Genomic DNA, 20,199 nt, shown 5'->3' with positions numbered 1-20,199 from the left:
ATTGAAACAACCCAAGCAGTGACCTTCTCTTCGTCTTCTTTTCCTGTTCCACTTGGTCTGACAAGACTCCGGATCCCACATGGGGCTGGAAGTGGTATTGAGCCTCGTCGGGCATGGCATTGAAGAACAGAGGCGAGAAACATCATGTCCCTTTCTTGATTCTAATCTGCCCCGATTGGGTAGGTGTGCTGTAATAGATCGAGATCACAGACGTCTCTCTGTTCTTTCCGATCTTCTTGACACGCAATTGAATGGCGACGGACTTATCTCCCCAAACTAAGCCTTTTTCCTCCCAACACACAGCTTTCTTCCGCGACAGCGAAAACGTGAAAGAGTAAGAGAGGCTACGGTCCCCAGAAGCTGATATCATAAGAGGTAGAGGAGGGGGCTCCTGCGATCAGGAACTAGGGTAGGCACAAGTGGCACGCTTCTTTCCTTAACACCTTGTTAGTCGGGCTCGGAAAATAGGGTATGGAGATACGACAAGTATGTACGTACATAGATAGGCACATAGGCTAGAATAGTATGATCATCTATCGACCAAGGGATGAAATCTATTTCTCCCTACTGCCATGTTGTAGCATGCTTTGACGAGGACAGTGGGAAGCCATCCAGTGTGATTGTAATGGTCCCTCATGAGAGCTAGAGAGACAAGACAATCATCAGTTGCTCTTCCTCTTTGCCCGGAAGTCGAATCTCGTCAAGACTCCCACTGCCAGCATGTTGACCTCGAGCTCTTTGAGAGCTTTTGCCCTGGCTCTGAAGACTTTTGGCATGCTCTTTTGAGATATCCATGTTAAAGTTGGTCTCTTCGCGAGACATGGTTCAGTGGACAAAGGAGGTGTCCTGTTTGTCTTTCTGTCAGCAAGACTGGACCTGTTACTTGTCCTCCCACACTTGTCCCACCTACTCTCTTGGGGAGGTTTTGCAGTTGATCAGTTGGCCGCGGATGGAATGGACCAAGCTGCAGCGGTATTGATTGAAGCTCAAAACGTTGTCCGTTGTCGATGTCGATATAGAGTGGTGGAAGAACAAAATGGTTTGAAACCGACGTCAAGAGAATGCGGTCCAGAAGATTGAAAGTGGTTTGACGGGTTCTGACGTCTCATTCGCCGATTGTGCTGCATTGATGCCTGTGATACACCAGCAATTTCTTTTCGTAATGTCAAGGGGTCTCCCTTGAGCCGCTCGAACCTGGCAAAGGTCGTGTTGTTGACTGGTCCTGGCTCAGGCAAAGCCACAGGGTTTCCTTGTGATACCATCCCATGAGCTAACGCAGCTAGCTATACCATCATTGGAGGCTTAGAGATACCGGCTCGGGTTGTACACATCCTGATCAGTATTTTCCCGCTGTCGCAGAGGCGCGTGCTCTTCAGTAGAAGGGTAAAACCATGCGCCGAGGAAGTCGATCAAGCCTGCAGACGTCAAGAAATGACGAAGTGATCCAAGACACCAGTCATCCACTTTGACAAAATCCATCGCCATCTCCTGAAGTACTTGCTTTGAACATCCTGTTCAGCAGCTGGTCCAATTCTGTTTTCTCCTCCATAGTCAAAAGTTCCAGACGATCATCGACGGTCCCAACTCCAAAAAACCTTTTATCAATCTTGACCCAATAAACCATGTCGAACGCCCAGCATCGCCTTGCCGCATAAGTGACCCAAAAATCACCCGTCTTCCAGCTGTCGTCCATGAATTGCGAGAGGCATTGTTCTTCCCGCAATGTCCCCCCCTTGATGGCCGCGGTTTCGCTCTCACGCACTGCCGTTAGGAAGATGGGAAGGCGTTGCTCGTAGACGTGCGTCCAATCGTCCAGTCCATCCGGCCAGTACTCGGGCAGCTCAAGAAGAAGCCAGACTGGTGCACTGTAAGCGAATTCGCGAGGCCCCGCGTAGGTGAATTCCCAGTCCACTACTCCTGTGACCTGAAATTCGGCGTTCGACAGGACGTTTGCAGGCCTGAAATCATCGTTGACCAGAGGAAATGGCCCTCGGTCGCCGTATTTGGAAAATCGGCCCTCCCTCGCCAGTCTATGGAAGAGACATCTCGCAATGTATTTTCGCCGGAATTCCGTGGCTTGCATCCCACTAACACGTTGAGCTTTGAGATGTGCTATATGCATGGAGGCAAGTGCTGTGTAGTAAGATGTCGACGTTTCGAATGGGCCTTGGGGGAGAGCATCCGGGGAGACGTTGCCTAGTTGGACTAGCTCGTTCATGTTCAATGTCAGAGGGCGGTGGCTGACAACCCATGAATCACCTTCGTCGGAAGATGAGATGCTTCCGATCTTCATAAAGGTGTGTTTGGAATACTGGAGCATGACATCGGCCATTTGCCTGTATACAAAATGGAGTCGTTCGCTGGATATGTACGGATCCAGAATTGGCCGTTCCTCGTATGGGATATCCGGTGTATTGAGCGCATCAACGAGGTCACATTCGTGTTCGATAAACTCCATGATGATAAAGGGACCCAGCCCATTTGGACTCTCCTCAGCTGTGCCCAAATGCAGTACAAGGGGAACCGGCAGGCTGGTCTTGTCCGACAGATATCGCATCACATCCACCTCACGTTGGGTCTTCTCTGCCGGAAACATTGTCTTCCCGGGTAGTGGAATTCGCATGACTGCTGAGCCGCCATCGACAAACTTCAAGCGAATCCAGGCATTGAAGGCTCCTTTCTGGGGACTTGACAGCGTGTCGGGAACGCCACCTCTGTATTTGTCTATTAGTTTCCCAATCTTGAGGAGGTTGTCCCTTTTGAGAAGCTTGCTCTTCCATGTATCGTAAATCTGCACACTTTGGTCCCATGATTCATCATCGTAGTCTAGATTCGTGTCGGTGAAGACTGGAGACGACATGACGGAGGAGGTTAGCTGGATAGGAGGGGCATATTGGCGTGAGTTGAACTGCGTAAATACTCTCTTTTGAGGCTAGAGAACATAGTGTCAAGGTATCCAAGGAATCCCCCCTGCGCGACCCCTTTATTCAGGCTTGGCATGCCGCATGTGTTTCAGATGCAGCCGCCCGCGTCTCAGCCTGTCTGTCACGGCCTGCACTGCCTTCCCTGGGATCCCTCACGTGACCCTGGATGTGCCAAGAGCGCACGGCCTACCTATCTCACGCTGGGAGCTGTCTTACCGAGGACTCCCCCAACACTGTAGATAACTTCTGTGTTACACCTCCTGTAGCTGCCATCCATCAGTTGGCTAGCAATCTATATCTTTATATCTACCGGTGGCCTCTCTGGGAGCCTTAACAAAAGTGTTGCAACTCGTGTGGTAGGGACTTACTAATGCAAGCCTCCAGCTTTGCAGCACTCTGATATGCCGCCCTCAGAGCCCTCAAAGGCGTGAACCAGACCTTTCCCGCCAGTGCATTGATTGCCCAAGGGCAAGAGACCTTTCGAGCACCCTGGACCTGGGGGAGTAGGTCCCAAACACATGGTCGAGAACGGTCTGCGTACCCAAGGAATGATCATGTCTGGGAGTGAAGAGGATGCATACAGGTTGAAGGGCGGGACAGCTGCATGGCCTCCAAACGAGCAGGTAGGTGCTCCCACGATAACCATGAGGATGAGACAGCTCTTCTGGACAACTGTGGAGGATGAGCTCAGCAATGGGAAGATGGCCAAGGTCAAACGGAGTAATTGACTGGCGAGACTGGTATCGCATTGGCCGATGAGTTACAATGGGCCATCGTGGTGCGGCTTGAGGTGGAGCGGGAGTCTGATCAACACAAGAGTAGTGAAAAGATGGACAGTTCAGGGGCTATATACGAGGTATATACGTGAAGGTACTGACCTCCAAACCAATCACTCCACCAGGGAAGCAGCCCGTTCAGTCTTCACAGGTTCTTTCTGCCTCTTCCGTCCACCATCCACCAATGTTCCCTTTCTCATCTATTCTTTTCCTTTTCTTCCCGTCATCTCGTCATTTGAACCGTGACAATGCGGGCATGGTATGCCTCCTAACATATTCAAGCATCCTTGCTCTTGGCGGCCAGTTGTCTAGGCATCTCACCCTTCTCGGCCATGTCGTTGAGGACCTTCTCGGCGGTCTTGAAAGCGTCAACGCCGGCGGGAACACCGCAGTAGGTGGTGGCGTGGATGATGGCCTCGCGGATCTCCTCCTCGCTGAGGCCGTTGTTGCGGGCGCCGCGGACGTGCACGGCTAGCTCGGGCGCGCGGTTCAGCGCCATCAGCATGCCGATGTTGAGCAGGCTGCGGTCGCGGCGTGACAGACCCGGCCGCGTCCACGCGTAGCCCCAGCAGAACTCGGTCACCAGCTCCTGACCAACCCGCGAGAACTCGGTCGACCCGTTGGCCAGTGCGCGGTCCACGTACGCATCGCCCACCACGGCGCGGCGCACATTGAGGCCGGCCTGGAAGAGGTCTTCGTGGAATGGGCGCAGGGCTGGGTCCACGCTGGATGTGGGTTTTTGGGTGTTTGAGGAAGACATGTTTGTTTTGGATTGAACTGGGAGGGGTGGTCGATATAGATCTGGGGTGCTTGCCTTGTGGTGGTGAAGGAGGGATGTGCCCGAGTATAACTGTCTGCTCAATGTATTTTCTGGCTTCTCTTCTCTTTTCTTCTGTGAATTGTCAACGCGGAGTTTGTCAGTGTCTCTCTTTTTATTTACTCCTCTCTCGAGTTGGAGATAAAGTGGACTGACTGACTGACGGAGTGACTGACTGAGTGATCGATTGGCTTCCTGACTAATTTGCTGACAATGTAACCTACAGTATGTATATACCTTTTCTTTAGCAAACTACAAGAGAGAACAAAAAAAAGAAAGGGAAGAATAAAAAAAAAGCCCAAACAAGACAAAACCTTTTTCCTTTCCTTCTTCCCCTCCCCCTCCATCCCTCTAGGAAGACAATTCATTCCATTGACACGCATTCGTCTTGCGTCCGTCGTCCCTCCCTCTCTACTCTCTGTGTCTGTTTGGTTACCCCACCATGCCACCCGAATCCAATTATCGTGCCGTGCTCCGTAATCGGGGCGAGTCATCCACTCCGCCTCGGCACTTTTTTTTTCTTTCTCCAAAATCCCTTTTCTCCAATTCTTTCGGAAACCCATTCCCCAACCATACCGAGCAACGCACAAACACCTTTCGTGTGAGAACGGTGGGTGGAATAGCGGGAAAGGGGACGGGAACAAATGGTGGTGGCGACGGGAAGAGGGCGAGAGGCTTGCAAGGGCGCAAGATGGTGGAAAAGGGGAGAGCCATACACGTCAGGGGGGAAAAGGGACGTTGGTGAAGAGGATTGGGGGTCGACGCGATTGGACACAAGGTAAGCAAGCCATTATCGTAGCAGTGCAGCGAGAGACGATCGGAATGGTCACCAGTATACCGAGTACAAGATTAGATGGTACCGATGTGTAGATATGTCCGCAAAGTGGCAAGGCTGGAGGGAGTTTACATACAGCCAGAATGAGACAGAGAATATCAATCCTTCTTGCTCTACCATCTCTCCCTGCCGAACACACTCTCTATTTCTAGGTTCCAAGTAATACGTGACCATGTACCCAGTATAACATTGGTATAGTATCATCAAATCATGACAGCTTGCTGGCCGTAGCCTCGTCGGCGTCCTTTTGCCAATCCTCGTTTCCGCCCAAGTACCGAAACACCACCCGAGAGTCCAGATCCATGCACCGGGGATCCTTGCTGGCGCCGTCGTAGGTGGCCAGGCCAGCCTCGCCCAGGACGTTGTTGGCGCCGACGCGCTTGGCCATCTCCAGAGCCAGCGAGAAGTCCTTGCGCATCAACTGCACCTTGAAACCATTGGTGTATCCCTTGGACGACGGTGCCTCGGCGTACACACCCGGCACGGGGCAGAAGCGGTCGCAGATGGTGTTCTGCGCCGTGCCCGCGCCGTAGACCTTGTGCAGCACCCGCGGATCCAAACCCGAGCGCATCCCCATGTCCATGGCCTCGGAGACGGCGATGGCGATAATCCCCGAGAGGTAGTTGTTGGACAGCTTGGCCGCGAGGCCCTTGGACGGGCCGCCGCATGGGATCACTTCCTTGCCCATCAGGCTCAACAGGCGGGTGAGTTGAGACAAGTTCGGGTCCGCGCCGTCACAGCCCAGGAAGAAGGCGATGGTGCCTTTTTGCGCGCCCACCACGCCGCCACTCACAGGGGCGTCGTAGAAGGCTGTCGTGGGGAATTTCTGGTTGACATAGTCCTTGACTGCCAGGCTGCTGGCCGTGTCGATTGTCGAGCAGTCGATCAGCAGCTTCCCCGAGACGTCGCTGGAACAGATGGTCGTGTCGCCGCTACCCTCCATATATACCAGGCGGACGTGTTTCCCTTCGGGTAGCATTGTCATGATGACATCCTGGTAATCCCCGCGTGACACGTTAGCAAGATCTTTGTTCCTCGGCTCTTGCTTGAGCCTCCTTCTCAACCGCCATCACTCACTGATTTATCCGCCACCTCTTTCGCGCTCGAACACTTGGTCACTCTCTCCGGGTAGTCGTGGTGCAGCTGGTCCACACTCGACTGATTGATGTCGTAGACGTACATGTGCACGTTCTCGGGCAGCTTAGCAGCAAGGTGGCCGGCCATGGGAAGTCCCATGGCCCCTAATCCCACGAACCCTAGGCCCGAGATCTTTGATAAATCCATCTTTTGCAGACCGCTGCTACCCAGCTTCGAGGAGATTGGTGAGGAAAGTCGAGTGGGGGAGAAAGATTATAACTGAAGGAGGTTTCTCATTCCAGGTCTTATGTAAGTGCGAATTGCGGCTCTGTGTCAGTGGTATAGCAAACAACTTTAGTCCAGGTGATACGTAGAAGATGCAGAAATTCCAAGCGTTAGAATCACCATGTGTTCTAGTCTTGGTCCAGTCTTGTTTGATATGAGCGAACCACGAATCAAAATCAATCTGTAATCCTCTGGGATCGGACAACAAGCAGGGAATTGGGGTAAAGGGCCCAAAAAAATAGGGCCCCAGTAGATGTGGACGACGGCATTGTTGACCCTTTTCCGATGGTTTTGGAGAAAATGGGAGAGTTTGGGAGGAGGATGAGGAGAGACAGAGTGGCGTACCTGGCACCCACCGAGCCACCTGGTAGAGGGACATGGAGGGGGAAAATCAGCCCACCAATTAAACGATTTCAAATTCGGTTCGTTTTTATTTCTAGAATATTTCTACAAAGAGAAGGTCTTATTCTGTTCCTTCCTTTTCGTGGTTGATGATTCTGATTGACCAATAACAAGCTCGATTCTCCAGCCTCGTCAGTCTCGCCAAGGCTCACGAGGCTGTGCTTTTCTTTCCTTCACCACTGTCTTCTTTCCTGTTTCCTGTCTCTTGTCATTATTGCCTTTTCAAGATGCCCTACCTAGACACCCATATCATCCCTGTCACCCTCTTCGTCTCTCAATGAAGCCCAGGTCCTCTTCACCTTGATAGGTCAACTTGTTTCCCGCTCGCTTATTCCGGGTCAGCATCATTGCTGACATGCTGCCCTTGCCTGGATAAATTCCCGACGAATCACAATCGTTGCTATGCGTGTTACGTCTCGAAGCCACGCCCAGACACGAGAATCTCGTACAATGAGATCCAATATCCCCGTCATCTCGGTTTGAATACTGGTGATAACACTATGGCCGAAACATGTAATGCCTCATCCGAGTCAACGATGACGGTGGTGTGGTTATGGCCACGAGGCTCTGATCGCCACCCCTCAGCCATCCACCATCCACCATCCACTATCGTCCATCACAATTTGTTTCCATCACGGACCATCAGCTCACTCAACGGATATCATGAATAACTTCTCCGTATACGCCCAGCAATTTCTTCATAGCCCCGCAGAAAATTGCTGTTGCATCCTCCTTCGCGGCTCGGCAAATTGTTTCACTGGGCATCTTTCCCCGGCCGCTTGACCGTTTCCTGCTCGTGCAAGACTTGCTGACACCCCTTGGCAGAGTGTAGCGGAATCAAGCCTCTTACATACTCACCCTTCCTGCGCTTGACAGGCGTATGATGATCTCACAGAGCCCATTCATATCACTCAACCAACTTCTTAAATCGACGGAACCTTCCCAAATAAGTCCAATAGCGTCCCCCCTGGCCCCCACCCGCCGCGGGTCCGTATTCTCGTCCCCTTAAGTGGGAAGGTGGAGGATGACACAACATGGACGCTCCGCTCTCATCACATCTTGGTCGGATGATGAAGCCGTGCAAGCATCGGCACCGGCCTGGCTGCAGCTGCACAAAAGGACCCGGTACTCGCGCAAATGTCTCCATTCTAGCATGGATGACTATATCAGGTAGAGGGTCTCTAGGATCCACGTTTCCCCCCTTCCTTCATTGCAACCATGATATCTCGTCTCTTCGCTGGCATCCGCTAGTGACTAAATGCTGATGTTGAAGTCACCACCCCTGGGTCTGCCCGCAAAAAAACTATAACCAAATCTACCAAGCGAGCGCAGTGCCAGTCATGGCGCTGTAATCTTTGCCTCTTTTGGATACGCTGATACAAGGCCGCGCCACATCCGACGCGATGAACAACGGCTTTGCTCACCACACGTACAGTGTGTCTGTTTGTGGTGGCCTGGATCTTGCGTGGGACACCATTCAACCCTTTCGCAAACCACCCTGTCCCCTGTAACACGCCCAGCCGATCAGCAGCACAACTTATACGAGTAATGCTTCGGACGACATAACAAAATCCCTCCTGGGAAAATGTGGGTTTCTCATCAGTGGAGATCCGAGTTCAGACGGGAACCCCTGGGTTGCATCTCTATCTGCTGGGGTAAAGTCGAGTGCGAGTAATGTCCAGTAGCTCTATTTCGAGAAGTGTTACATCACCCAGGCCTAGCAAGCTGGTTGCTCACAGGGTATACACGGTGAAGGATTACTACAACCTCTCTATCTCCACCTTGGCTTTTCGGATTCGGCTCCCTTTTTCTCTCATTCAAGTCTCCCGGCCGCTTCATGATTGACCGAAGCGCTCTTGAGCCAAGGAGTCTGACAGTCAGCCGAACATGGCAAAATCCCTCCTCCCATCCCGTGGGTGATTCAGGTAGACAGGTACCTGGAGGAGTAGCATGATGGTGTGCGAAATGGTATAAGAAGCACGACAGATCACTCATTTCCGCGCGGTCCGTTGAAGGTCTTACCGTAGCGCTTCGAGTTTCACCCCTATATTTTCTCACCATAGCGATCGTTTCTGGGTAATACTACAAGGGAAAAGACAGAGCCATGGCCGTCTTCTCAGTGATAGACTTGCTATCGGTGCTCGCGGCAGCAAATGTCGTCTATGTGAGTCCTCCCTGTCTAATAACGTTCTTGTTTTCTCACTGCTGTCTAATCACATCTAACGCTGTTACAGTTTATTGGTCTTGCCATCTATCGACTATACTTCCACCCACTGGCCAAGTATCCCGGACCTCTGCTGTGGAAGTTGACACAATGGTGTGAAACAAGGTCCGCCTGGAAAGGGAGGAGGCACATCGACCTGCATCTGATACACGAGCAATATGGTGAGTAAACACCCATACACACGCTGGTGGTCTGGCTGGTTCAGACAGACGGATAAAGAGACAGACATGGAGGCGCCGGGGATGACAAAGAACACCGGGACACTGACCTGGAAACTTGACAGGCGACATCGTCCGGTTCGGGCCCGACAAACTATCCTTCCGCACCGCCCAAGCCCTCTACGACATCTACACGGACCGGAAGGCCAACGTGATCAAGACGGGCTGGACGCACGTGGGTGAGACGATCAACCCGGGCCTCACGACGCACGTCATCTCGGACCGCCAACTCCACGCCGCGCGGCGCAAGCTCCTCAACAACGCCTTCTCGGACCGCGCCATGAACAGCCTGGACAAGTACATGCTCGAACAAATTCGGAAATGGTGCGCCTATCTCGGTCAGGCCAGTGATAGCAATAGCGACGACGAAGGGAAACGGGAGAAGCCTGCCGCAGCATGGTGCAAAGAACGTGATATGGGACAGTGGTCGACCCTGCTGACTCTCGATGTGCTGGGCGAGCTCTGCTTCGGCGCGAGCTTCAACGCCATGAAGTCGGGGGCGTCGTATATCACGGAACTACTCCTTTCGAGCTCTCGGTTCCAACAACAGGTGCGTCTCGGCCTGGTGGGATTTCTCATTCCAGAGAATTCCCCATCCACCCCTCCTAATCTTCGAGATAGATCCCGTCTCTCCCTGTTTCTCATCTTCCATTAAAATGTGGAAACGGCACTAACAATTCGTCCCAAAAAAATAGGTCGCCTTCATCCCCATCCGCGAACTCCTCTTCCCGTTGATGAAACCAGCCCGCCTCGCCGTGATTGGGAAGTTGATGCGGTCGAAGATCCTGCTCAACAAGGTCCGCTTCCGACAGGACGTGTCTGTATACGTGGAGCAGCGGTTCGCCGTGGAAAAGGCAGACGCAGAGAAAGCCGAGGAGGACCGACGGCGCGACTTCTTCTATTACTTACTGCACGCCAAGGACCCGCAGACAGGGGACCGGTTCATGCCCAAGGACCTGATCGGCGAGGCGGCGCTGTTGATCGGAGCGGGCAGCGACACGAGCTCGACGGCCATGTCGGGGCTGTTCTTCTACCTGCTGCGCGACGAGCGCGTGCTGGCGCGGCTGCAGGCCGAGGTGCGTGGCGCGTTTGACACGGTCGAGGATATCCGCTACTCAGCCCGCCTGACCAGTTTGCCGTACCTGCGCGCCTGCGTCGACGAGGCCATGCGCATGACGCCGCCCGTGCCGGGCCTCTTGGACCGACTCGTGCTGGCGGGCGGGGCGCGCATCGACGGGCACGACATCCCTGCTGGGACCACGGTCGGGGTGCCCATCTACGCCATCCACCACAACGAGCGGTACTTTCCCAAGTCGTTCTCGTACATCCCCGAGCGCTGGATCGCCGAGGATGCCGAGACGTCGTCCCGCGTCGCCGGCTTCACCGTGACGCCCTCGTCGGTCGAGGTGTGCCGCAGCGCGTTCCACGCCTTCTCGTCGGGCCCGCGCGGCTGCGTCGGCAAGAACATGGCCTACATGGAGCTGCTGACCGCCGTGGCGCGCGCCATGTGGCTGTTCGACGCGCGCCTCAAGCCCGGCGACCACAGCGGCGAGGGCGGGCCCCAGTGGAACGAGCCCGGCCGCGAGAGGGTCACCGAGTACCAGTTGAAGGACTGGCTGATCAGCGACCGCGAGGGGCCGATCGTGCAGTTCAAGCCGCGCGAGGGGGTCGTTGTTTGAATTTTGTTTTTCCTCTTTCAGGCATCGCCGATGGGTTTTCTATTGACTTGCGCCGATTGGACTTAAGCCTTGCTTGACCTTGTCCTTTTTTTTACCCCCACCCCCATACACTCTCATGTCGTGTCCTCATGTCTCTCGTCTTGGTCTGTGTTCCTTCCTCGGATTTCTTTTTGCCCCAAGTTTCGCCCTCTCCCCCGGGGGAAAAAGGTCTCGTGATTAAATCCATAAAATATGCATGTTAGTAATGTTATTGATGATATGACGGGGCAGGTGGCAACGGTTAACAGGTTTTCTTTGCCTTGGGTGGGTATGCAAGTAGGTAGTCTAGACTAGCATAACAACAAGAGACGATAACACAGAACGCAGAACACAGAACATGTTTACATGTACGAGGTAATGCACATCGGATACGTAGACCACATCGGATACGTAGAAGGCAGGCAGCAGAAAGTTGGGTAATGAACGCAGTGAATAATGATACCTATCTCCGTACTTCAGACAGGTAGGTAGGTAGCCCAGTGGCATAGCATCGTCCTTGGCGAGTACTGAAAGACGGATTTTCCTCGTCCTGGACTATCAGCTAGGTAGATCGATTGGATTAGATCACTTCTGACTTTTAATTCAGTCAATCAATCAATTCAATCAATTCGTTTGCTCACATCCTTCAGAGGACAGAGACAACAACAATCAGCTCGACAACCTGTCGAACACACAGACACACACCAAGATCCCTCCTTCAAGTTACCTCCTAATAAAACCTCCACGCCACGGCAAACGGCACACGCTCGCTAAAGAGACGGAACGGCTTGACGACAATCTCGACCTCGTCACCCGGGATCTGGGCCCAGATGATCTGCTCGACGTTGTTGCGGCGGTCAAAGGTCCTGGTCGCGCCGACGTCGAACTCTTGATCCTGCTGGTTGCCATGACGCTCCTTGCCGCCCGCAATGGCAAGCAGGTCCAGGTCATTGGCCAGCGCGGCACCGGCAACGTCGGCGTACACCAGGGTGACTTTCAGGGTGCGACCGCCGGTCTGGGGGACCGCGATCTTGAACGTGACTGGCTCGTCGTCTTCCTCGATGGCTCCAATTTCATATCCCGAGGACTTTTCGGCAGGGTCGACCACCGAGGTTGACACGTCGACACGTCCGAAGCCGGAATGCGGGTTGGGCTCGTCCCCGACCTCCTTGGGCATGTATTGTCCCTTGATGGGCACTGCGCCGTTGATGAGCAGAGCCTTGATCAGCGAGCCCGTGGGGTTCTTGACGCCGTTCTGCTCATCTTGGTAGCCGTGGGCCAGCAGCGCCTCTCGAAGAACCGCACAGCAACCCGCCACCAGAGGCGTGGCCATGCTCGTGCCCGACAGGTACATGTACCTATCATCACCAGACTCCCCCATGATCTTGACTTCGTCATCGTATTTCTGGTTTCTGGAACGTGCCGAGAGGATGGCGGTGCCTGGGGCGACAACGTCTGGCTTGATGCGGTTCTCCGCCGTTAGTCCACGGCTGCTGAACGCTGCAAGCCCTTCCGGATTGTTGGCTTGGTGGTCATCTTTCAGAGGATTCTTGGGGAAGTCCCGAAGCCAGAAGCCGCCATATGTGTAGGCCCGGCCTGCCTCGCCAGACTGGAGGTCAGGGCGGTTGTTCTCAGATGCCCCGACAGTAATACAGTTTTTGGCCGCAGCCTCAGCACCAAGCGAGCGCTCGTTGACTTTGCCATCAAGGTCCGAGTCTTGCCCGTCATTGCCGGCGGCGAAAAGGATGGTCATGTCCTGGTTTTCGAAAACGAACTTGTCGATACTCTCGGCACCACCATCGTAAGGGTTTTGCACGCCTGTTGCTGACAACGGAGTACCCCACGAGTTTGTGTGGATTCTCGCGCCGGCTTTGTAGCCTTCATCGAACAGTTGACTGATGTCGTTTGGAATGCCTCCGAGTTGAGATCGGCGTCTCGAGTCGAAACCGCTGAATGTCGACTGCATGATCAGGGTCGCCTCGGGGGCTGCGCCCTGGATCAGACCTTGTGAGCTATGCTGACCGCTGCCCAGGACGGAGCCGCACACATGAGTGCCATGGCCATCTGGGTCATCTGAAAGGTTCAGTCTTCTCCGCCCCCAGGGATTGAGCTTCCTCACACGACCGAGAAAGGCGTCGTGCACGTCTGTCTGGCTGCCTTTGTCGAAACCGGTGTCTGCTACACACACAACCTGGCCTTTCCCCTTGTATGACGTGTTGCTGCCACTTTGCCCATCCAGGCGCAAGATGCCACGAGCCACGTTATTGAAAAGGCGGCGTTCGTTGATCGGGTGAATGACCCGCACCTCATCGACAGCGGCGATCTTGTCCAGTTTCTCGGGGTCAACCTTGACCCTAATGAAGCCTGGCTCGACCGAGATGGCCGACGTCTGCACGCTCCCGGCTTCTGCAATCTTGCTCAAAATGTCCTCGGATGCCTCCTTGATGTCGTGGTGAAGCAGGACATCCACTTCGACGGTGCCGTCAGTCTCCTCATTGGTCCGCAACGCTGGTGTGGTCGTAGTGGACTGCAGGACGTCCGGCACCACAAAGGTGGGAGAGTAGATATTGGCATAGCTGATGTAGTCCAGATGGCGGACTTGGTCCAAAGACGTGGGCTTGTATCCGCAGAGATACAGTTGGTCGTTTTCGTTCCCGACAAACTCCTGGATTTCAACTCCCAGGCCCTTCAGTTCGGTCTTCTGCGCCTTGTTCAAAGGGTCGCCGGTGGTGCGAACCAAGATATAGTTCGAGTCGGCAGCGTCTGACTGTAGGTCCGAGCTGGCTACGGTCCGGCCATTGATAACAATATCATCAGACATGTTGGATACGAAACAAAGTCAACTTGAGGATTGGTCTGGCTGGTAGATTCTCGACGGTCAGGCTGAAAAGGAAACAACTTGATAGGAGAATTCAGGCTTCCTTCTGCTGGAAGTCTGAGCTTTTAAGTATCTTGTTTTTCGACAAGACATCTCTCATACCAGCCTGCTTCACATCCAAACATGGCCTTGATCTTCAGCTACGGCTGAATGGTGCGTTGCACGAGTGTAGCTTGGCTGGAAACCGGTCACAGGCATCATGCTCATATGAAAGTTCTAGACACTAGGCAACACGAGAGGGGCATTATGCGCACAGCCAACCAATGCTGGACCACAACATGTCATCTCACATGTCGAAACAAGCCCTGGACAGCCTTTGGTGAGTCTGCCGCAGGGGATCGACCAGAAGTGAGACTGCCCAGCATCGACAGAAACCTGTATAGGTGCTTGGGGTAGTGGCAGCCCAGCCTTGCGGAGTGTTTCAGGATGTTCGATTGGAACGCCCAGGGTAAAGATTCCGGTAGTCGAAGCATGAACATTCACCAGGTATGTTTGATCTGGACCTAATGATAAGTTCCAGTGTGCGTTTTGACACAGCGTCCCAGTGTGTATCGCTGTTGGACCTTTGGCTTGCTGGTGCCCTGGATAGAGTAGCGTTGTCGAAAAAGGAAAGGTGAACACGAGCATGCACAGGCGGGGAGGATGATCACATGCACCCTGGGTGACATGTGCCCTGCAGCCTTGGCTCGGAAAGGGGTGCATCGTATGGACTCAGCTCGGCCGTGATGCTTGGAAAAGATGGTGAGGCTTTAGCAAACAAATTGCGAGGCTCGGGCGGGAGCTGAGCAGATCCGCAGGCGATGGCGTCCTGGCAGCCTTGGCTCTTACGCAAGGAAACCGGTTTTTGGGCCAGGAGCTGCAGTTACGAAGCTATCAACTGATGGCTCGATGAAGCCTTGTTGTTGAGCTGCGTCAGATGGCTGGCTGAATAGATTGGTCTGGTCCTGGAGTACAGCTTGTCTGTGGCACCAGCAAGAAGGTAGTTGTCCGATACCCCCAACTGGCTGGCTGAATGCTCCCTGGCAAATCAAGATGGAGAGGCTCGGATTCCGGCTGAAGCTAGGTTCTATGTCCATCACATTCACATTGCTCATCCAGAGAGCGGATCGTTCGTATAAGGCTGGTGGAAGTTTGAATTCTAGTCTGTTGCAGGGCTAGCCTGCTGCCCTCCTCGATGGAAAATCTGACAAATGAAATGGCAGAGCAGATTGGACAAAACTCCAACATCAATTGGCTAGTCGAACAAGGCACAAAGAAGTAAATCCCCGTGGGGGCCTGGAAAGGGAGTCGTGTGAGAGCAAAGTGCTGACGTCGCTCCAAGCTTGATCGCGGCCGCCCGACAGGTTGTATGACCATGACCAGGATGTCTCGAGATCCAGACCGGTCTTGTTCAATGCTGCTGGCCTACAGTAGTCCCTTCATCGTTCGTTCCCCAGCACTTCGGGCCTCTGTGCAGCAATGCCTGGGTTGTTACTTGCTCCACATGATTTCTCCAGGAAGCCAACAGGGACTGTAAGAGGATGCATCAGGCGTGGATCAAGTGGCTCCTCTGTCCTCTTGTGTAGGGCTGCAGCGTGCCTGTCAGAAAACCTGCATGTCGTACCAAATTCATGCTCGGAGCTGCCTTGATCACTTTCATTCAGTCTACAGTCACCATACTGCGAGTATCCCCTTTGTTGTGGACCCGTGGTCGTGATTGCCCAAGTATGGTTGCAAATGCTTCATGCCTCCTCGTCTGGCATCGATTCTCGTGTCTCATTTTCCACCTTTGTAGGCTGATCGTGAAGGTGTGACTGACTGTGGCTTGCGCCCGGCTGCGGCGTTTCGTGCTTGGTAGGTCGCCTTTACATGTTGACGTGAGCAACGCCGGGGTCAAAGTCGCGCAATAACAATTCCTCGCGTCGAGCCCCTTCTTTTGGTTGCCTTTCCATTCACCGCTTCCATCTCCCTTCTTTCACGCGACTTTAACGCTGTCGACCTCGTTCTCTGACACGGTCTTGACCCATTTCAAGAAATAACCCACGTCCTTGGAAATCATACCCGGCACGCTCATCTTCTGCATCCACATTGGCAAGTTACCCTTGGCGTCGCTCGCAGTGGCCATGATCCATTCCACCTCCCCCCAATTCTTCCCCACGTTGGCATCTCCCTCTTTCCGCCGGACGATTTCCAAGGCAGTGTAAACTCCCAGCACCACCGACTTTCGCTGCTGCGAGGTCTTGCCTTCGCGGGTGTTGCGACCAGAGGAGTAGAATGCATCGTGCACGCTCGTGCCCAAGTTGACAGGGATGGTGACGGCAAGAAATTCATCCGAGGTGATACTGGCCGTGGCAACCAGCACTGGGAAACAGCGGGGGCTCGTCGGCGGTGGTGTTGCGTGGCACATTTCGTAGATTGCCATGGTGACACATGAATACTTCTGGCCCGATTTCCCCACAATCTTGCCCTGCGATTCAAGATCTTTCACCTCTTCGTTCCACGTGCACACGCAGTGCGCATCGTACAGAGTGGGTGTAAAGTCCTCTTCGTGTTTGGAGTGGTTGTCGCGCAGGCCGAAGATGAACTCCTTCCAGCTTGCGTTTCCCGGAGATTTGGTGTCTTTCGAGGAGATATCCTTGTGGACCGACCTGCGAGCACACCAATGTTCGCCGGCACTCAGGACCCTAAGGGGCGGCTTGCTTCGACCAGGCCGAGTATAAGTGGCTGGAGTTGCATTTCCCGTCGTATTCTTGGAAGCACCCCAGTCAACAATGTCTTCCAACTCTTTGGCTGCAACCGAGTAGGTCAGCACCTCGACTTTGGCTTCACTAGGGGGTGCCGACTTGATAGAGTGGTGTCTGAAGTTGGCGGAGAAGCTGTCAGGCGCAAGGAAATCGGTACCGTCATCGAGCAGGGTTAGCAGGAAGGGGAGGAGATTCGGACGGGCGCTGTCTGCGCAAGGCAGCGAGGGATGTTCTGGAAGCTCTCCCAGTTGAAGAGGAGCTAGTCGGATGAGGTTGCTTTGGGTTGTGTTGGTAGCCATTCCTAATGTCACGTCAATGAAGGAATGGGTTTAAGATTCGGAGACGGTGGTGAGCTGCGAATCCCAAGTATCATGGATTCCTGGGTAGAGTTGGACAGAGGCAAACGGAGCCTGGTTGCCGCCATATGGTAGGCATGTAGTTCACCGAGTTGGCGACATCACCTGGAGAGTCGCCGTGCATGCATGCGCCATCACTTCGCTGATACGCCGGGTTCGTCGTTTCATGATGGGATCGTCGTCGTCATCAAATGTCATGACTCGTACTTCTTCCCCAATCAGTGCACAACGACTCGTGCAAGAGGATCCACCACAGGAATACGACGAGTATGGCGCTGAATATTATATCAATTGCTCAATAATGAACCGCATCTAGAAATGCTAATACGCCAGGCAAGGCATTCAGCAGAAGATTTCTGCCTCGCATTGTAAACATACATCGATCAAACCATATCAAGTCATCTCATAAAGTTTTCACCCTTTCATGCCTTTTTGGTAGGGCTGGACTCTGGCTCATCAGCCGCTTCGACCCGCACCAGGATTTCCTCCAAGAAACCCTCCAGGAACTCTGTAACTCCGCCTCCCATACCAACGGGGAATTCTTCATCGCACTGCTGAATCTCGTGAAACACACCCGCTACTTTGGCAGCAAGTTTGCGAACCCTTTCGTGTGTTTGTACTCTCTGCTGGTGCAATTCTGTCGCCGCAGACGAGCTCAACTTACTTGTTCGTGTAAGTTCTTTCAACATATACGTCCGACGATGCATTGCTGCCTCAAGAGCCGGGATGAGCACCGAATTGAGCGCGGTGAGCTCTTGATTTGGGTCTGGCTTGAGGCTTTGTGCATCTGTGCCACTCGCGCTGGATGTTGTTGTCTGGGACACGTTTGTCTTTGTTGTAAGTGGCGGCAGTGGCTGTTGGTTGGCAATCGAAGCTGGACCCACTGCTAACTGACCAGAGAGCATGGATGAGGAGTGTGGAAGAGGTTGTTGGCTGACAGGTCTGGAAGATGTAGATTGTTGGGACCTCTGGACGGGTTCACCTCGTCCTGGCTTGCCTTTGAAAGGCGGGATTTCAGGGATGACCATTTGGGGTTTCTTGCCTGGAGGAGTCTGCCCTTGAGACGGCGACGATCTTGGGCTGTTCTCGGCATCGAGCTTTAAGAATCCCATCTCTTTGGCCAGCTGAGCCTGGAATGCTTTGTTGTATTCATTCGACCCAGGACTGTCTTTGTGAGGTGGCACAGGTGGATTTTGCGTCGCTACACGAGCAGCTGGCGTCTTCGGGGCGGTGGAAGGTACGGACACCGCGGACGGGGCCTTATTTTCGCTGGGAGCAGAGATTTTTGTTCTCACCGGAGATGGGGGTTGTAGTACCTTTGCAGGGGTTGGGAATGCGCCTTTGACAGGCGACTTCTGAGGCGACGAGGGGACCTTTACTGTTTCATCCCAGTCTGATATGCTGTGTGCTGAGGTTGCTGGATCTGCAGAGGCTCTTGCGTTTGTGGCAGAGTCATTCATCGGTCGAAGCCCCGGCCCACGACCTCCCACGGGTCGCACGGTACCGAAATCCCAGAGGTCTTCATCCTCTGGTTGATGAACCGCGGCTCTGATGGGTTCTTCGTCTTCTTCATCATCGGAGACACGGTTGCCGCGAGTTGCCATGTATCTCTCATTCCTCTCAATGAGTTCGGTTAGGTAAGTGGTCTTCTTCGCTTTCTTGACAAATGGATGCTTCAATAGTTCTTTGGCAGAGGGTCGTTCCCTAGGGTCTCGGCGGAGACAGAGCTCGACAAAGTCCTTGAATGTGCGAGAGAAATTTCCCTGTAAAGTCGGCGGGGGATTCTTTGGAATGAGAAAAAGAACCTTCATGGGGTGTATGTCGGCGTAGGGTGGTTCTCCTTGTGCCAATTCGATTGCTGTAATACCAAGGGACCAGATATCCGCTTTATGATCATAGCCAGATTGCTTGATGACCTCAGGTGCCATCCAGAATGGAGTGCCCACGAAGGTATTCTTCTTGGTCATGGTCGCTGAGAGTTGTCCTGACACACCAAAATCCGCAAGCTTGACCTGTCCGTTTTGACCGAGAAGCACGTTGGCAGCCTTGATATCGCGGTGCAGCTTCTTGTCAGAATGCAAGTAGTCCAGTCCCATGAGTAGTTCGCGAATGATGATGCAGATGTAATCTTCATGGATCAGGCCTGGTCTCATCAGGTCTGAGCAACTGCCGCCCGAGCAGAACTCCATTATAATCCACAGGTCCGAGCCTTTCAGGTATGAACCGTGGTATTTTGTCACGTATGGCGACTGCAATTCCGAGAGGATCGATATCTCTTGTATGATGTCTTCGACTTCATCTTCGGCATTTTCCACATCTATGACCTTGATGGCCACCGCTTGACCTGTGCGCTTGTCCACTCCCTTGTACACTTTTCCAAAACTGCCCCCTCCAATACAGCTTTGCTTGGTATAGAGTTCCTCCGGGTCCATCTTGTCTTGTGTTGGTGTCTAGGCCGACACCTTGTGGGACGGTAGTGTGAGTGGTGCGATCTCGACGGCGCACCGCGGGACTACCGTAGGGCGTGGTTCGAAAGTGGAATACGCGAATGTGAAGGCGCTGAATTGGTCGTAGAGTTGCTCCGAAGCGAGGATCGTAGTCGACGCCGAAAGACCTGTGATCTCGCCCTTGATGCCAGTGCAATCTCGAGATTCGGGCGAAGATGCACTGTCAATTCCTCAGTGCGCATTGGGCAGGTGCTATTGTTGATGGACGCCTCCCCACCCTCATGGGCCCTGTATCCTCGTCATTAAGGGTTCGTGAAGTCGTCGCTCATTTCAATTCATAGGTAAGGCAGCGCCCAGTCACTTGTATGGAGTGACTAGTGGTGTTGGGGAAGATGAAACACCTCGACCATTAGCTTCGTCGTGCTTGTTTACGGCCTTCCGTTCTCGGTGACCCCTACCGATTCCTATTGGCTATACTCGTTACATTGCGATTTCGACCGCGACAACCAGTGAAGATGATGCGTTACAAACCCCTTGAAA

At 53.5% G+C, this 20,199-nt stretch overlaps 7 protein-coding genes across 7 annotated transcripts; 1 reads left to right on the top strand and 6 right to left on the bottom strand.

Annotated features, from left to right (window-relative positions):
- Positions 1–1,302: 1,302 nt before the first annotated feature.
- AYO21_02722 (hypothetical protein) lies at positions 1,303–2,860 on the bottom strand (the record flags this gene model as incomplete). The annotated part of the gene is made up of 2 exons (XM_022652699.1): positions 1,303–1,415; positions 1,498–2,860. The coding sequence occupies 2 exons, from the start codon at positions 2,858–2,860 to the stop codon at positions 1,303–1,305; spliced, it is 1,476 nt and encodes a 491-aa protein (XP_022515055.1).
- Positions 2,861–3,977: 1,117 nt separating this feature from the next.
- AYO21_02721 (hypothetical protein) lies at positions 3,978–4,460 on the bottom strand (the record flags this gene model as incomplete). The annotated part of the gene is made up of 1 exon (XM_022652698.1): positions 3,978–4,460. The coding sequence occupies one exon, from the start codon at positions 4,458–4,460 to the stop codon at positions 3,978–3,980; it is 483 nt and encodes a 160-aa protein (XP_022515054.1).
- Positions 4,461–5,560: 1,100 nt separating this feature from the next.
- Positions 5,561–6,636, bottom strand: AYO21_02720 (hypothetical protein; the record flags this gene model as incomplete). The annotated part of the gene is made up of 2 exons (XM_022652697.1): positions 5,561–6,346; positions 6,430–6,636. The coding sequence occupies 2 exons, from the start codon at positions 6,634–6,636 to the stop codon at positions 5,561–5,563; spliced, it is 993 nt and encodes a 330-aa protein (XP_022515053.1).
- A 2,584-nt stretch (positions 6,637–9,220) lies between these two features.
- Positions 9,221–11,237, top strand: AYO21_02719 (hypothetical protein; the record flags this gene model as incomplete). Its single annotated transcript, XM_022652696.1, has 4 exons — positions 9,221–9,280; positions 9,351–9,501; positions 9,624–10,108; positions 10,254–11,237. 4 exons carry the CDS (start codon positions 9,221–9,223, stop codon positions 11,235–11,237), a joined length of 1,680 nt encoding a protein of 559 aa, XP_022515052.1.
- Positions 11,238–11,985: 748 nt separating this feature from the next.
- On the bottom strand, positions 11,986–14,076 carry AYO21_02718 (hypothetical protein; the record flags this gene model as incomplete). The annotated part of the gene is made up of 1 exon (XM_022652695.1): positions 11,986–14,076. One exon carries the CDS (start codon positions 14,074–14,076, stop codon positions 11,986–11,988), a length of 2,091 nt encoding a protein of 696 aa, XP_022515051.1.
- Positions 14,077–16,087: 2,011 nt separating this feature from the next.
- AYO21_02717 (hypothetical protein) lies at positions 16,088–17,155 on the bottom strand (the record flags this gene model as incomplete). Its single annotated transcript, XM_022652694.1, has 1 exon — positions 16,088–17,155. One exon carries the CDS (start codon positions 17,153–17,155, stop codon positions 16,088–16,090), a length of 1,068 nt encoding a protein of 355 aa, XP_022515050.1.
- A 479-nt stretch (positions 17,156–17,634) lies between these two features.
- AYO21_02716 (hypothetical protein) lies at positions 17,635–19,644 on the bottom strand (the record flags this gene model as incomplete). Its single annotated transcript, XM_022652693.1, has 1 exon — positions 17,635–19,644. The coding sequence occupies one exon, from the start codon at positions 19,642–19,644 to the stop codon at positions 17,635–17,637; it is 2,010 nt and encodes a 669-aa protein (XP_022515049.1).
- Between the last annotated feature and the right edge of the window lie 555 nt (positions 19,645–20,199).

This window comes from Fonsecaea monophora (genome assembly GCF_001642475.1).
Source record: "Fonsecaea monophora strain CBS 269.37 chromosome Unknown Scaff12, whole genome shotgun sequence".
NCBI lineage: Eukaryota > Fungi > Ascomycota > Eurotiomycetes > Chaetothyriales > Herpotrichiellaceae > Fonsecaea > Fonsecaea monophora.
The sequence above is the reverse complement of the archived record's forward strand: the minus strand, read 5'-3'. Positions and strand labels throughout refer to the sequence as shown.